The sequence below is a fragment of the Bubalus bubalis genome, chromosome 23, assembly GCF_019923935.1.
Source record: "Bubalus bubalis isolate 160015118507 breed Murrah chromosome 23, NDDB_SH_1, whole genome shotgun sequence".
Lineage (NCBI taxonomy): Eukaryota > Metazoa > Chordata > Mammalia > Artiodactyla > Bovidae > Bubalus > Bubalus bubalis.
The window spans coordinates 19,121,091-19,136,693 of record NC_059179.1 but is presented as its reverse complement, the minus strand read 5'-3'; the positions used below and the strand labels follow the sequence as shown (position 1 = coordinate 19,136,693).

The 15,603-nt window shown below is 54.2% G+C and overlaps 1 protein-coding gene across 1 annotated transcript; it reads left to right on the top strand.

Moving 5' to 3' along the window:
* The first annotated feature begins 8,378 nt into the window (after positions 1-8,378).
* SFRP5 (secreted frizzled related protein 5) lies at positions 8,379-13,281 on the top strand. Its single transcript, XM_006061147.4, has 3 exons — positions 8,379-9,006; positions 10,672-10,749; positions 12,206-13,281. Exons 1-3 carry the CDS (start codon positions 8,484-8,486, stop codon positions 12,550-12,552), a joined length of 948 nt encoding a protein of 315 aa, XP_006061209.1. The 5' UTR covers positions 8,379-8,483; the 3' UTR covers positions 12,553-13,281.
* Positions 13,282-15,603: the final 2,322 nt, after the last annotated feature.

Sequence of the window (15,603 nt, the reverse complement as noted above, 5' to 3'; positions counted from 1 at the left end):
GCCTCAATTTCCCAGCAGTGGGCAGGAGGGAAGTAGGGGCCCTTTTCAGAGAGCCTTGTGTGGGGCACCCATGCCTTGAACCCCCGACAGCTGGAAGAATAAGCACCAGGTAGCCCCACTGTGGCCTGAACCCTCAGCATCTGAGCACAGAAGACCCATTCTGGGGCCAGGCAAAGAAGCTGCAACCACCTCGGTGGCCCTCGGGGCAAGTGCCCAGCAGTTCCCAGGCCAGGGCCCCAGCTCCCTCCCAGCCAAGGACAATCACTCCATTGGCTAGGGTGGGGGAGAGGAGATTCACTGGCCCTGCCCAGCTTCTCCCCACCCGAACCCTCTCCTTAATGAGGCCATTGTCTGCCCAGGGTTCCCCCAACAGCTGGCTCCCACCCCTACCACTCCTGCCCTGGGTTTCCCCTCCACGGCCTGCCCTCCAGGACCTTCTAGGGCCTTCCTGACTTCCTTCCCTGCACCAGGAGCACAAAGATCCCTGGGGCCTCTCTGACCTATAGTTCCCCTTACAGGGCCACGCACTTCCCTCTCCCAGCCTCTGTTTTTTAAATAATCAAAGACGCATGGACTGCCAATTCTTCTGTTTGGCGTGAGAGAGGGAGTTCCATCCTGTGAGCATGCGATTCCAGCCAAAAGCAAAGAAATCTGCTCTTATATTCACGGGCAAATGAACCATCCTATGTTGATTTGTGGAAACATGGAGAATAACTTACAGAGCTTTAATAGTGCCTTCCCAGACCCTGGGTGGTCAGGAGCCAGCAGAATAGAGAATAGCTATCAGCTGAAACATTTTGTAAATCTAGGGTTCCCAGGGCCCCCTGCAGCCACAGCGGGGGCTGAGAGAGTAGGGGCCCTGCACTGACTGCCTCCTGTGATTGCACAAAACTCTTTCAGCACTTACACTAGAGCACTTTTAAGAATCTTCAGGTACTTCTCGTTTAATCTTACCAGCCAATCTGCAAAAGGAAAGTCCCCATTTTGCAGATGGGGAAACTGAGGCATGAGGAGTTGTGTCTTACCCAAGTTCCCAAATAAGCAGTAGAGACAAAAGCCTAATTGCAGGTGCCTTTGACTCTGTGTCCACTACTCATTTTCTCCTCCACAGAGCAGCTTTGGGGCACCTCTCCACCCTGCACCAGGAACCCACTCTAGCTGTGATTAGAGGCTATCAGCTGGCTGTCCCTCTAGACCTCACACTCCCTGAGGGCAGTGGCCCAGCCAATGGGGGCCAAACCACTGCAGCCCCATTACTTGAGTCCCACTGAAGAATCTGCTCCAGCTCCAGGGCCCCCCTCCCCTGTAAAGCTGTTTGGGTCAGGGCTGGACAGGGTAGACCTGCTCCCAGCCCTTCTCAGATGCAAGCCACAAGTCACAGAGGAAATTCCTGGGTTCAAGTCCTGGCTTTGCTCTTTGGCTATGTGACTCTGGGCAAGTTGCTGAACTTCTCTAGGTCTCAAATTTCCCGTATTATATGGGGAAGATAATGTCTCCCTCCCAGTGCGGGTGGAATAATTAAATGAGGCAATGGATGGGAAAGCACAGAACATAATGCCAGGGACCTAGGATGCACTAAACAAGTGTTCAAGAGAGTAGGGGGAAGGGGGAGGTCTGCACAAGCTTAAAGGGCTTGTCCATCACCCCCAGTCCCACAGCAAGCATCTGATACCTCTCAGCTTACTCACTCAGTCCTCAATGGCTCTCCCCACAGTCACCCTACAGCCCTCCTGATCATTCCTGGGCCTCCCAAGAATTCCAAAAGAGCCCAAGAAAGGTTAAAGGAAGATGGCTCCCACCTGAACCCACTTGGCTCCAAAGACTCCTTTCTTCTACTTCCTTCCACCAAGTATTCATCCATCCAATCAGTCATTCATTCATGCAACATGTATCGAGCATCTCCTACGTAATTAGCAGCGTGCTAGGAGCCAGAGAAACAGAGATGGACAAGACAAGTCTTGCCCTTGTGGAACCCTCAGCCTGCTGGGAAGCCAGAAACTGAAAAAAAAAAAAAAAACGACCTAGACAGATGATGGCCAGGAGATGAGGATCGCATAAGGAGGTCTGGGGTTCTGTGAGTTCTCCCAACCAAGAGGCCTGGACTACCTGGAGCCTTGGCAGGGATCCTATAAGGCACTAGAGTTGGCATCCTCATTGTATAGATGAGGAAACTGAAGCACAGACAGGTTAAATAACTTGCCCAAGGTCAAGGAGCATTGCTGAAATTAGAATCCAGTCCCGCTCCATAGTTCATGGTCTTTTATTATTATTATTTAATATTTGGCTATGCCTCCCAGTATGCAGGATCTTAGTTCCCTGATCAGGGACCTAACCTGTGCCCCTTGCAGTGGAAGCGTGGAGTCTTAACCATTGGACCACCAGGGACGTCCCCAGAGGTCGTAGTCTTAACCCAAACATGTGGATGCCTCTCTGAGATGCTTCTAGCTGGGTTGCCCACTAGCCACAGCCTCAGGGCTCCCGGGTGTGCTGGGGACCCAGGGTGAAGAGGGGACTGTTACTTGTCCTTCTCTCCATCCCAGCCCTGTCCAAAGAATACCAGACATGCCCACCCTCCACCTTACTTCCTGCTGTACCTCAGACAGGCATTCTTAGAGCTAGACCAAGACCCAGGCCCAGGACAAGTAGGGCCTCTCCTTTTTTAGCAGAACCACATGAGATCCAGGACAAATGGAAAACCTGCCGGTGTCCAAGCTCCTGGAAGGGAAGACTAGGTCACCTTCCTGGCCTTCCTGCTGTACCTCAGACAGACATTCTTAGAGCTAGACCAAGACCCAGGCCCGGGACAAGTCTGGCCTCTCCTTTTTTAGCAGAACCACATGAGATCCAGGACAAATGGAAAACCTGCCGGTGTCCAAGCTCCTGGAAGGGAAGACTAGGTCACCTTCCTGGCCTCTCTACTCAGTGGCAGTAAGCCCAGGCCCTCCAGGACAAGGCCCCCACTGCCCCGAGATCCTGAGCAGGCCTTCCTGAACTGCTGCCCAGAGACAGGTTGTGCAGCAGGAAGGGGGGCACAGCTACGGGCCTGCGGGATACATGTTGACTTTGAAGTTGACGAAACTAAAATGCTGGAAAGAAAAACAGTGCTGTCAGTGTGATAGGAAGAGCACTGGACTGGGAGTCAGGAAGGTCAAGTTCTAGTTTCCTCTTATAGAAAGTGGTGGGGGGTGGGAGAATGCTGGGGGACAATAGTCATGGGTCCCCCCTGGCACTAACAGTTCTCTTCATTTCACAGACCACTCACCCTGGGCTTTTTGCTGAGCACCTGAAGACAGGTGTCCCAGCAGGGGAACGCTGAGACTGCAAAAGGCAGGTAATTCCAGGAGGCTCTGGAATAAAGACGAGATTCAGTCTCACATCCTCAGGCATCACATTCCCCCGGGAGGCAGGCAAGCTTGTGCTGGCAAGACCTCCACACAGCCAGGGACAGGGACTTCCCTGGTGGTGTAGCAGCTAAGACGCTGCACTCCCAATACAGGGGGCCCGGGTTTTGTCCTAGGTCAGGGAACTAGATCCCATATGCCCCAACTAAGACCTAAGCAGCCAAATAAATAAATAAAAATAAATATTAAAAAAAAAAAAAGCTGGGGACAGAAAGAGGTCCCACCTTGGGCCAAGGACAAAGTCAGCCTCATCTCCATCATCATTCCAAAGCCTTTTGTTTTCATTATTCTCAAGATGGCCCCGTGGAGAATGCAGGACAGAGACTGAATTCCTCACTTCACAGATGAGGAAACTGAGATTCAGGGTGTGGGAGGACTTGCTATTAAGCTGAAAACACACAAGTGAGATCTCCCAGCTCCACGCATGGCGCACTCCCCCACTGGGACGCGCTGCCGCCCCCAGAGGCCTTGGAGGGGCACGAAAGTGGCAGATCTCTCACTATGGCTCTGTTCTGGCGCTCATCACAGAACTACTATACACCAGGCACTCTGCCACGTGCTTCTCTCATCCTGTATCCAGTACATCTTCACCACCACCCAGTAAACAAATGTTACTAACCGCATTTTGCAAATAAACAAATTCAGGTCCAAAGTCCAACAGACATATGTCCAAAGACACACAACTAGGATGTGGCTGGAATTCACCACCAGTCAGTCTGACTCAAAGCCCTGACTCCTCCCACTACGCTTCACTGCTTTCACGAGTCCACATTCTCCACATGGGCCAGGATAGACACTCTTTCTCATGTACGCCTGGCCCACAGCATGTGCTAGCTAAATGTTAGTTCATGAAATCATTTTTCCCATGACTAAAGATTAAAAGGAACAAAGGAGGCTATTTCAAACAGATAAAAATTACAATCCAACCAGAACACATAATAATCACAAAACTTTATGCTGCTAACAATGCAGCTTCAAAGTGTAAAAAGCAAAACTGAATCAAATGAGACAAAAAAGAAAAATTAACAAACCCACAAAGTAGATTTTATACACCTCTATCAGAAATGAACAGAGGAAATAAGCCAGTGGTTCTTAAATTTTTTGATCTCAGGACCTCTTTACACCCTTAAAAATTGAAATTTTAAATTAAAGAACTTTTGTTTATATAGATTTATACCTATTAGTATCTACCATGGTTAAAATGAAAACTGAAAAAAAATAATTCATTTCAAACAACCATAATACACCCATTATGTTAACAGAAATAGCAAATTATGTGAAAAATAATTATATTTTACAAAACAAAAAAAATAGTGAAAAGAGTGGCACCGTTTTACACTTTCGCAGTCTCATTCATGTCTAGGTTAATAGAAGACAGTCATATATCACCTGCATTCAATCTGTTGTTACATGTTGTTTTGGTTGACATATATGGAGAAAATCTGGCTTTACATAAAAATGTAAAAAAGAGAGTATTTTAATAGCCTTTTCAGATATTATGGCTATCAAATTGATACTGCCAAAATATTGACATGTAGCAATTCTTTCAATGTTGGTTGTAATGTAGAATCTGAATCCACATCAATAAACTTTTCTTACTCAACAAAATAAAATCCTTAAAATTCATTGGTCTGTCTTGCACTTTGAGTAGATCTTCAAACTACGTACAATTTTGGCCTTGTAGACTCCCTAAAAGGTACTTGGGGACCCTCAAGGAAACCCTGACCACAAGGAGAACCACTGAAGTAGGCACTGAAAAAGCAGGAAAATAGGGACTTCCCTGGTGGTCCAGTGGTTAAGAATCTATGCAGGGATTCTGTGCAGATCTATGCAGGATCCAATTGCAGGGATCCTGGGTCCAGGGAATAAGCTCCCGAACAAGCTCCCACATGCTGCAACTAAGACCCCATGCAGCCAAAAAGAAAAGAAGAAAAAATGTAGGTTTTGGTAACATTAACTAGCCAGGTGTTTGTTGGCCCCACTGCACAGCTTGAGGGATCTTAGCAAGGAGTCCTAACCACTGGACCACCAGAGAATTCCCCGTAATTGGCAAGTCCAATCAAAGAGTTATCTGTGTAGAACTTTGCTCACAACAAACCATGAGTACACATTGTTTTGAACAAGCAGGTTCCTCCATCAGCTGGGGGAAACGTGTGCCTGGACAGACAGCAGACGCTCCCAGATGGACAGATGTCCAGCATGCCAAGTGTTTCGCCCAGCTGCGCTGGCCCTGGAGCAGGCTCATCAAGAAGGGAAACCATGTCAGAGCACAGCCCCCTCCTTTCTTTGGCACCAGGGCCAAAGTAATCCGCCGGCCTGGCCACAGAGGGAGAGCTTCCCTGAATGGCTGCCCCAGGGTCAGCCCCCATCCGGGTTTGGTTCTTATGAAGGGCTTCCCACCTCAGTTTCATCACGGGCCCCATATCCAGGAGCCTCAGGGGCCCTCAAGGCAGAATTGCCAGGTAAAGCCTACCCATCTTCCTCTTCCAGGAGGTTTCCAGCCTCGCCCCTCTGCCCTTCAGAGGCCCTGGAGCTGCCAGGTACAGACGCCCCCGGCTCTCAGACCATGTGCAGTTCTTACATAAGCAGCCCAGAAACAATGCTTCACTCTGTCCAGGCCAGGCACTGGGATGCCAAAAAACAGCACAGGAGACCAGCTGCCCAGGGAGCCAGCACCTTGTTCAACCACCTGGTAGCCCTAACACTCTTGCCAGTGCCCAAAACCACACTTTCCCCGGAGTAGAGAAGTTCTGCCAAGCCCAGAGCAGGGGGTGAGGGGTAAGTTGGAGTGCAGGGAACAGAATTGCTGCTCAGAGTCCCAAGCCGGAGCCAGGGCCAAGGTGTCCAAGGGAGCTTTCAGAGCACACACCACATTTATATCCTAAAGTCACACATCCCTTGGCGAGCTAACATTCCTGGATGCCTGTTATGTGCTGGCATTGTGCAGGAGCCTTTCCTTCCATGCACCACTTTGTTTGCCCCTCACAACATCTGCTGAAGAGGTTCTATTTCACAAACAAGGAAATGAAGGGTCAGAATAGCTAAGTATGTGCCCAAGGTCGTCACTCATAGAGTATGCACTCAGATGTGAACCTGGCTCTTTCTGTCTGCAGAGTCCAAGATCTTGCACCATACTACACTACACTGTCTAATCCTGCAGGGAACGGCCCTTCACCTTCTGAGGGGTCATCCCAGAACCTCTCACGCTGGAGTTGGGAGAGGGAGAAATGGGAGGAAAGTGTGTTCCTGGACATCAAAACAACAGAGGGCTGTTCCACCCGAGGGCTCTGCCTAATTTTCCTTTGCCTCCTCGGCCATGTCTTGTGTCTTTTTCTCAAAACTAGATCAGATGAGGCAGGCCCGATGTCTTTTGTATCTCTGTATCCCCATCTGTGGGATACACATCTCAAGCCTTGCACACAGTAAGTGGTGTGTGAGTGTCATCTGACTATTAAGAGAAGTGGTCCTTCACTGCTCTCCACTAGCACTGCGAGGATAGATCCGTGGGAAGATGGGAGCCTTGGAGACATTCAGGAGAATGGGGTGGGGAGGATTTGAGGGCAAGAGTGTAGGGGGCAAGTGCCCCAGAACTTCTTCCCCTAGCTCAGAGCACCCCAAACCCTGCTACATGACTCCTCCCCAGGGTACCCTCCCCAACAAAGGCTGGGGAGTCAGGTCTTCAGTTAGGTTCTCAGGAAGGAGCCTACCATCCCACCCCACCTCTAAGCCTCTTAACCAAAGCTCCTCCCACAGAAAGCCAATGGAAGGCAGGATCCAGATGGACCCTTAACATTGGGTCCCTGAAACCCTGCCCCTTCTCTGATGCCTCCCTGGATATCCTCCTCAATTCCTTCCTTCTCTAGGCTCCCAGAGGACATACACTCTCCTCCTTCAGCATTTCCTACTCTAGGCTGAAATTTATCTTAGAGCTGAATAGTTCCCTGGTCTTTGGAACCAAACATCTAGATTCAAATCATGGCTCCTTCATCTGTTAGCAACGTGACCAAGGGCCAGTTACTTCACATCTCTGAGTCTCCCTCCCCACCCCACTCCCACCCCTCTACAGACACACAGATTCACTAAGCCTACAGACTCAGAATCCAGAACCCCTGGTCATGACCCAGCTCTGACTCTTGGAATCAGATCTGGATTCAGGTCCTGGCTCCAATCCCTACTTAATCTTTTTAGGTCAGTGCCTTTATCTGTAAAGCACAGATAGTAGTAGTACCTACCCATCTTATACCATTATTGTGAGAATTAAATGAGGTAGTTTATGTAATGTGGTCAGAAAGACTTGACACATGGGAAGCACCCAATAAGTATTAGCCATCATTATAGTTGATAAGGTTATGAAGTGCTGTGCAGTGTCTGAGGCACTAAATAAGTGCTCACTAAACAGCAGGTATGATTATCTTGGCCCCCACTAAGCTGGGATGCCCGGGAGGTGGGCTCTGGATCACATCCATCTCTGATTCCCCAGCAGTCAGCACAGCTGCCCGGAGCCAGGCAGGAACTCCACAAATGCGTGAGCACTGGGGGTGAAGCACTTGCCCGGCTGGACCAGGAGGGTGTGAGCAGCCAGAAGCCTCCTGCCGGGAAAGGGGAGAACCCAGGTGTCAGGAAAGAGAAAACAGAGCAGAGGGGTACAGGCCGAGACGGAGAGATAACCAAGTGAAGTGAGTGAGAAAAGGAACAGGAGAGGCTGTGTCGGAGAGAGATAAGGAGACGGCTAGAGACGAGGAAAAAGCCTAGGGAGGTGAAGGAGTCCTGGCGAGAGGCGCGAGGCGAGGCTGGAGCACTGGCGGGGGAGCAGGCGAGCGGGAGAGGGGCGCACGAGCGGGCGGGACTCTGGGCGGGACGCGCGGGCCCCAGGGCAGGAGGGGCCGAGGGGGCGCCACCCTGACTCCCCGCCTTGGGGCGGGGGCCGGGCGGCCGGAGATTGGCTGCAGCGCGCGGCGAGGCCGGGGCTGGAGCCCCAAGGTGGGAGGCGCCAGGATCACTCAGTGCGCCCGGGAGCGGAGCGAGGCTGCCATCCATTTGGGCGACCTCAGCGGCAACGGAGTGTCGGGGGCCTGCGCAGCCATGCGGGCGGCGGCCGGGGGCGCGCGGGCGGCCGCGCTGGCGCTGCTGCTGGGGGCGCTGCACGGATCGCCGGCGCGGGGCGAGGAGTACGACTACTACGGCTGGCAGACCGAGCCGCTGCACGGGCGCTCGTACTCCAAGCCGCCCCAGTGCCTCGACATCCCCGCCGACCTGCCGCTCTGCCACACGGTGGGCTACAAGCGCATGCGGCTGCCCAACCTGCTGGAGCACGAGAGCCTGGCCGAGGTGAAGCAGCAGGCGAGCAGCTGGCTGCCGCTGCTGGCCAAGCGCTGCCACTCGGACACGCAGGTCTTCCTCTGCTCGCTCTTCGCGCCCGTCTGCCTCGACCGGCCCATCTACCCTTGCCGCTCGCTGTGCGAGGCTGTGCGCGCCGGCTGCGCGCCGCTCATGGAGGCCTATGGCTTCCCCTGGCCCGAGATGCTGCACTGTCACAAGTTCCCCCTGGACAACGACCTCTGCATCGCTGTGCAGTTCGGGCACCTGCCCGCCACCGCGCCTCCAGGTAGCGCTCCCGCCCCCGCCCCCGCCCCCTGCGCTCCGACTGCCCTTGGGTACCCGTGAGCCGGACCCCAATGGATGCCACAGGTCTCTAGAGGTGCCACCTCCTCTAGACACACACACACTCAGAGTCTTTGCTCAGCCCTGCGTGTCCCCCCGAAGCCTTCCAGCCTTCCCCTCCCGCCATGGCCCGCCAGAGTAGTGCCTCCTTGCGGCTCTGGACATTCAAACTGGTTCTCTCCGATTCCAACTGTTCTGAAACCTCTCCTGGCTTTCGCTCGCAGCTTCCACCTTCCTAAGCTTCTGGAATCCCAGGGGCGTGGGGGCAGTGCTGTCAGTTCATCCTGAGGCCTCCAATAAATGCCTTATCACCCCTCTCAGCCCACAGATACCCAGGGTTGCTAAAGATGCCTTTGGCCTCAGCAGCCCTGGACCCCCACCTGTGTTGGGATTTGGGGAGGGGCGGAGGCTAGGGGAAAAGATGTAGCCAAAGACTGGGGGCCAAACGCAACTCTGGGCTATGGTTTCCACCCTGCCCCTATTTTCTGCACCTGGGAACCCTAAATTCTCCCACTCTTTCCCCAGTGCCCCAGGCACTCAGACCCCTGGGTAAGGCTCAGAGCGGAATGGTGAGCAGGGTGGCAGGCTCTGCCCCTAACAAGGAGCCCTTGGCGAGTTGAGCCTCTGTCTCCTCATTGTTAAATAGGAAGCAATCTCAGGTTCCCCAAACTTCTAGACTCTTAAGTGCCACCTTCCACCCCACCCCCATCCCATTACCCCTCATTCCTCTCTGGTCTCAGCCTCCCCTTCACTGTGCACCCGCCTCATTCTTCTCCCCACTGTCTGCTAACCTCCTTTCAGACAGAGTAAGCCCCTGTTGGACACCAGACAGGAGAATAAACAGTGGCACCAGGCAAGGAAGCTTCGCCTGGGTGGCTGATATGAGAATCTAGGAAGCCCCTGGCTCTGGGACTCTCCCAAGGGGCAGCACTGCCCCTGTTTTCATCTGACCCGGCCCCCCAAAAGCAACTGAACCCCACCACACCCCACCCACCGCTCAGAGCTAACCTCACCCATGCTATCCCAGTCCTATGCACCCACATGGGACCTGAGAGTCGAGGTTGGGTGGGGGTCTTGTGACCAGAGAGTGTTGAGAGAAGGCAAATTCCCTATTCTTGGGTTAGAAATGGGACCAGGAAAGGAGAGACACCCGCTCAAGCAGAAACAGCATGGTGCCCAGCAGGGATCCTGGCAGGGCTTTTTTACTCTGGTTTTCTTGGAGCTCAAACTTGGAAGGCAGGGAAATCCCATTCTTGGAGTCTCACCTGGCTCTGCCCTCCCACGCCCACCCTCTTTGAGCCCCTCGCCCTGCCATGATGGGACGGCCCGCCAGGAGGCAGAGACACAGAGACAGGCCGGGTGCACATGATGGCCGCAGCTGCCAGGGTCATGGGGCAGCCGTGCCTACCTGGTCAGTTTCGTCCCTTCACAACCTCGCCTCTGGAATCTCACAACCACTCAGTGAGCATGATCATTACCATCATCCCGATTCCTGATGGGGAAGTGGAGACTTGGGAGGCGGAGGTGGCTGGTCAGTGGGGGAGCCTGAACCCTAAGTCTGGCTCTTTGGCCTCTGATCCCCTCACCCTACCCCTGCTTCTCTCTTCAGTGACCAAGATCTGTGCCCAGTGTGAGATGGAGCACAGTGCTGACGGACTCATGGAGCAGATGTGTTCCAGCGACTTCGGTGAGTGTAGAGCCCATGTGGCCACTGCCCTCTCCCCAGAGAAACACACTTTTTTTCTTTTTGGCATCAGGGACTTCAGAAGCCCCCCAGGGCCATGGTCCATCCCTGGCCAGGGCTCTTGCAGCCTTTCCTTGACACTGCCTACAGAAGGGCCTCCAGGGCTGGATTCTCTTTGTGGGAGGCAGGCTTGGTCCAGAGATGGATGGGGGCAGCAGAGGGGACAGATGGGCTCCAGGACGGAAGCGCAGCCCCCTGGCCCCCGGGCACCTCTGCCTGGTACCTGATGCATCTCTGGCTGGGGGTGTTATGGTCCCCAGCCCCACAGCTTCATCCTGGAGCCTTCTCATTCCTGGGGCAGTCAGGACCTGGCTCCCATGCAGACCACACAGCCCGGCCTGTGGTCTTCGCCCAGTTGGTTCCCGTTTTGTGCCTTAACCTCATTGTCTCTAAAAAAGAGAAAGCAACAAAACCCTTCCTGTAGCAGGTCTTTTATGTTGTTAGTCTGTTTGGGAAGAGATCATTATTACTGCAAGGTGTGTGTATGTCCAAGAGAGAAAAAGAGTGGGTGGGAGAGAAAGAAGATTTTTTATAACAATGTCTCTCCCTGGGTAGCCAAAGCTACTCTCTGGCTTCTCCCAGAGATGGGGACCCAGAGTCCCAAAGAAGGAGGATGCTACCCTACGTGACCACGCCCTGCTCTATTAGGCTCTTTAATCACCTCACCCACTAGCCACACACTCCACAAACATCCTACAAACTCCTACACATACCGCAGACATCCTCTTATACACAAAGACATGCAGCAGCACCACACTACACGGTCACACACACATTATAGAGGTGACTGCTGCGCTTCCCGACCCTGCGTGTCACCCCGGGGAAATCAGCACGTGCTGCAGAGCAGCCCCTCCCCGGAGCTGGCATTTACCAGCCCACCACTGCTCCAAACACCCTCCACACACATGCACACACACAGCCAGAAATCCTATTTGGAAGCATCCATCCCCAGAGATCACGAAGTCCAGCCTTCCTGCGTCACAAGGACCCCCTCCACCAAACGCTCCCTCCAAGTGGTTATCTCCACCCCCAATATTTTCCCTTCCCTGGGGAGCCCACGCCCAGCTTCACTCCCCAAGGAGAGCTCTCCACCCTGCACCTGGTATCATGGAAAGGCACAGCCCAGATCTCAGTTCAAGCCAGGCTCTAGAATTCAGGCCCATCACCACCTCTCCAAACCTCATTTCCCCACCACACCCATTCATGTCAGGATGAAAGCCGATAATGTCTGCACAAGTCCAGCACCTGGTGGGAGCTTCGTAAGTATACATGCGGAAGCTCCATGTCTCCAAGGCCCAGGCCTGGAGCTTCAGGCAGAGCACCAAGCATGGGGTCACCAGCATCCTAAGCAAGCCTGACGGCTCTCATGGCTGACCCCCTGTCCACCCCCCACACACAGTGGTCAAAATGCGCATCAAGGAGATCAAGATAGAGAATGGGGACCGGAAGTTGATTGGAGCCCAGAAAAAGAAGAAGCTGCTCAAGTCGGGCCCCCTGAAGCGCAAGGACACCAAGAGGCTCGTGCTGCACATGAAGAACGGTGCTGGCTGCCCCTGCCCACAGCTGGACAGCCTGGCTGGCAGCTTCCTGGTCATGGGCCGCAAAGTAGACGGGCAGCTGCTGCTCATGGCCGTCTACCGCTGGGACAAGAAGAACAAGGAGATGAAGTTTGCAGTCAAGTTCATGTTCTCCTACCCCTGCTCCCTTTACTACCCCTTCTTCTATGGGGCAGCAGAGCCCCACTGAAGGGCTCTCCTCTGCCCCACCCAGCCATGCCCTGTCCTCGGTCCCCATCCCTGGGGCACTCTCTCCTCTGCCCACCTGGCCTCCCCCTCCCCAGGCTGACCTAGCCCCTGCCGCAGGGTGGTTCACGCAGAGCTGTGCAGGCACAGGCACTAAGGGATGGACACGGAGCCAGGCTGTCCTTGACTGAGGGGTTCTGGGGTTCTTGGAGGTTTGCTCCCAGAGAACCAGGCCTTTCTCAGTTCAGGGGAAGCCCCAGGCTCTCAGAAAGTAAGCAGAGAGAAGAGAGCAAGGAACAGTGCAGGGGCTCGGAGCAGCCTGAGGAGGTGGCTTCCAGGGGACCGGTAGTGTCAGCCCCTCTGTTGCAGTGGGGCCTCGCCCGGGAGAGGGAAGTCTTGACATTGGGCTGAGCTACTTGGGGGACAGTTCCCGGCCCCCATGCCCCTTCATGTGTCCTCATCATAGCCTCTAGAGGAAAGGGTCATGGTGCCCTCCAGCCACACTTTCCCACCTCCCCCATCTCTGCCTGTCTCCTTCCCCACTGGACTGGGGAGAAGCCCAGCCCAGCCCCCTCCCAGAAGCTCGCTCCTCAGCCTCCGCGTGTCCCTATATCCTGATGACCATAAATTATTGCTTCTGCTGCGAGGCCATAGGTACTAGACTGATGCAGGTAGGATTTGGTTTTCTATTTTTTTTTTTTTAAGTTTTTAATTAAATCAAAGAAAACAAACAGTTGATTTTGAGCAGGTGATTTCTTTGTCAGCCAGTTCCAGGAGGGAGGGCGAGGGGCCATTCAGAAGGGACTTTGAGAAAGAGGCCTTTTTGTAACCCACGGTCTGTCCACACAGACATACTTGGAATGCCTAAAAAGAGCAATTCTCATGTTTTTGCAGGATCCACTGAGAACACACAGCAAGGGTCACCCTTCTTATCCCCACAATGAGACTAAGTGAGCGATGGGGATGACTATCCTTTTGTCTCAGAGGAAGGACAGAGATGCCAAGTTCCCCAGCCTTCTCCCACAATTCAGAAGGTTCCCGTGGTCCTGCAGCATCTCCCTGACATGGGCAGTGCCCGCTCCAAGGAGCCCCCAAGAGGCTGGGCCACAGGGAACTACTCTGAAGGTCCAGAGACCTAAACTTGTCACTCCTACCCCTTAAGAGCTCAGACACCCCTGGACACTGGACGTGTAGCAGATGGTGGCGTGAACAGGTGCTACTCCAAGCTGGTCCCTGGAGCATCAGCATTGCCTGAGCTGGTGAGAACTGCAGCAGCTCAGGCCTTTAACACTTTGAAGCATTTGGGGAGCTTTTACAAAATACTAGGCCCTAAGCTAAAGCAATTAAACCTGGACCTCTGGAGGGTGCTCCAAGATCAGAATTTCTAGGTGCCCCCTGGGTGGTGTGCAGCCAGGGCTGAGAACTTCCATCCAGATAAGCCAACGGCTGAGGCTGGAGGCGGGCAAGGGGCTGAGCTTCTTCAGGCTGGAGCAGTCCTGGTCCTGCCTGCAGGGAGGGGACCAGCTCTAACGCTTCCAGGGGCTTCTTCGGTGAGCTCAGAGCAAAGGGAGGCTGCTACCTTGAGCTGGATGAAGCAGCAAGGGGAGAAGCCTTGAAACGGAGGCAACAGGCTACTGTCACTCAAATGTCCAGAACATGGGAGGGATGATGCCAGGAAAGCATCCTGGGGTACCATCAGCAGATGCTGAGGGACAGGGCAGATGTACCGAGCAGGGGGGCCGCAGATACCCCTAGACTGCTTTCCCCACTAACTGGGGTTCAGCTGGGATGCCAAGTCCAATCAAGACCTGCTGCTCCTCCGAAACAATGGAGCCACGTTCTCTCTCGAGATGAGGAAAAACCCTGGCTTGCTCCCGCAGCTCTCAGAGAAGCGAGAAACGAAGAGGCCAGTGCCAGCTAACAGGTGGTCTGACAGCCGGCCATAAATCACCTCCCTGGCAGTCAGGTGGCCCCACCACAGGTCAGGAGCAGCAGAGGCCCGCTTGTTTCTCCTCCCTCTGAGGACACCGCTGCCACCCACCCTCGCCCAAAGCCTGCCCAGCCCACCTGGCTCCCTGAATCCACCCCTTGTCTCCCAGCCTCCTACCCCGACCAAATATTTATGGACACTTCTATGGTCAACCAGGACCAGGAATTATTTTTCCACTGAATACACAGGGCTTGGGCTGCCTCTGGCCGGAGCACAATACTGACCTCTGTCAGGTGCTGGCAGCCCGTGAGACGGAGCGGGCGAGGAGGGGCTCCCTGAGCCCATCCTGGGAGGCCCCGGCAAGGCGCTCCTCACCCGCCCCTACAAAGGCAGCAGGCTCCGCTCTACCTCACCTCTGTCCCCAACACCTGCTGTCAGAGCCCCCAGGACTCTCTTCCCTGGGACCAGACACCCAAGAGGGCCAGCAAGGCCTGAGGCCTTGCTCATTCTGTCCAGCCACAGAACACTCCCTCCTGGCCAGCCTAAGACAGGCGGCGGGGGCCGCCCGGTGAGCGTCTGCACTGCGTGTCAGTGACTGGGGGGAGCAGAAACCCCCAGAGACAGCGGGGCTTCCCCATGCAAGGGGGTCTGGAGCTGGGAGGTCCACGTCCCAGGCTCGTTCTGTCTTCCTGCTCTGCCTGGGGGTGGTGGGAGGGGGTGCCTCCTCCTCCCAACTTCTCAGCCACATTCCAGGGAGCAAGGCAGGGAAGGGCTAAGAGCAAAAGCTGCCCGTGAGCTGCCTCTGGCCCTTTTGATCAGGAAAACAGTAATTTCCCAACAAGTCCCACCTGGTAGATTTCCACTTCTTGCTCACCAGCCAACATTCAAGTCACATGGCCAGCCCCAGTTGCAAGGGAGCAAGGAAGTCAAGTGTTTCAGTTGAGGACAAAAGGAGCGTTCTGATAGTGAACAGAAGGGATTCAGGGAAGGCCTCCAACACTCAGGATCGGGCGAGAGAGGCGGCAGAGCCCAGCCTGGGTTCCAATGCTGTGACCTAACGACCATGTGACACTGGGACCACCGCCCAGCCGGAAAATGGAGTCATCGTGTCTACTTCACAGGGTG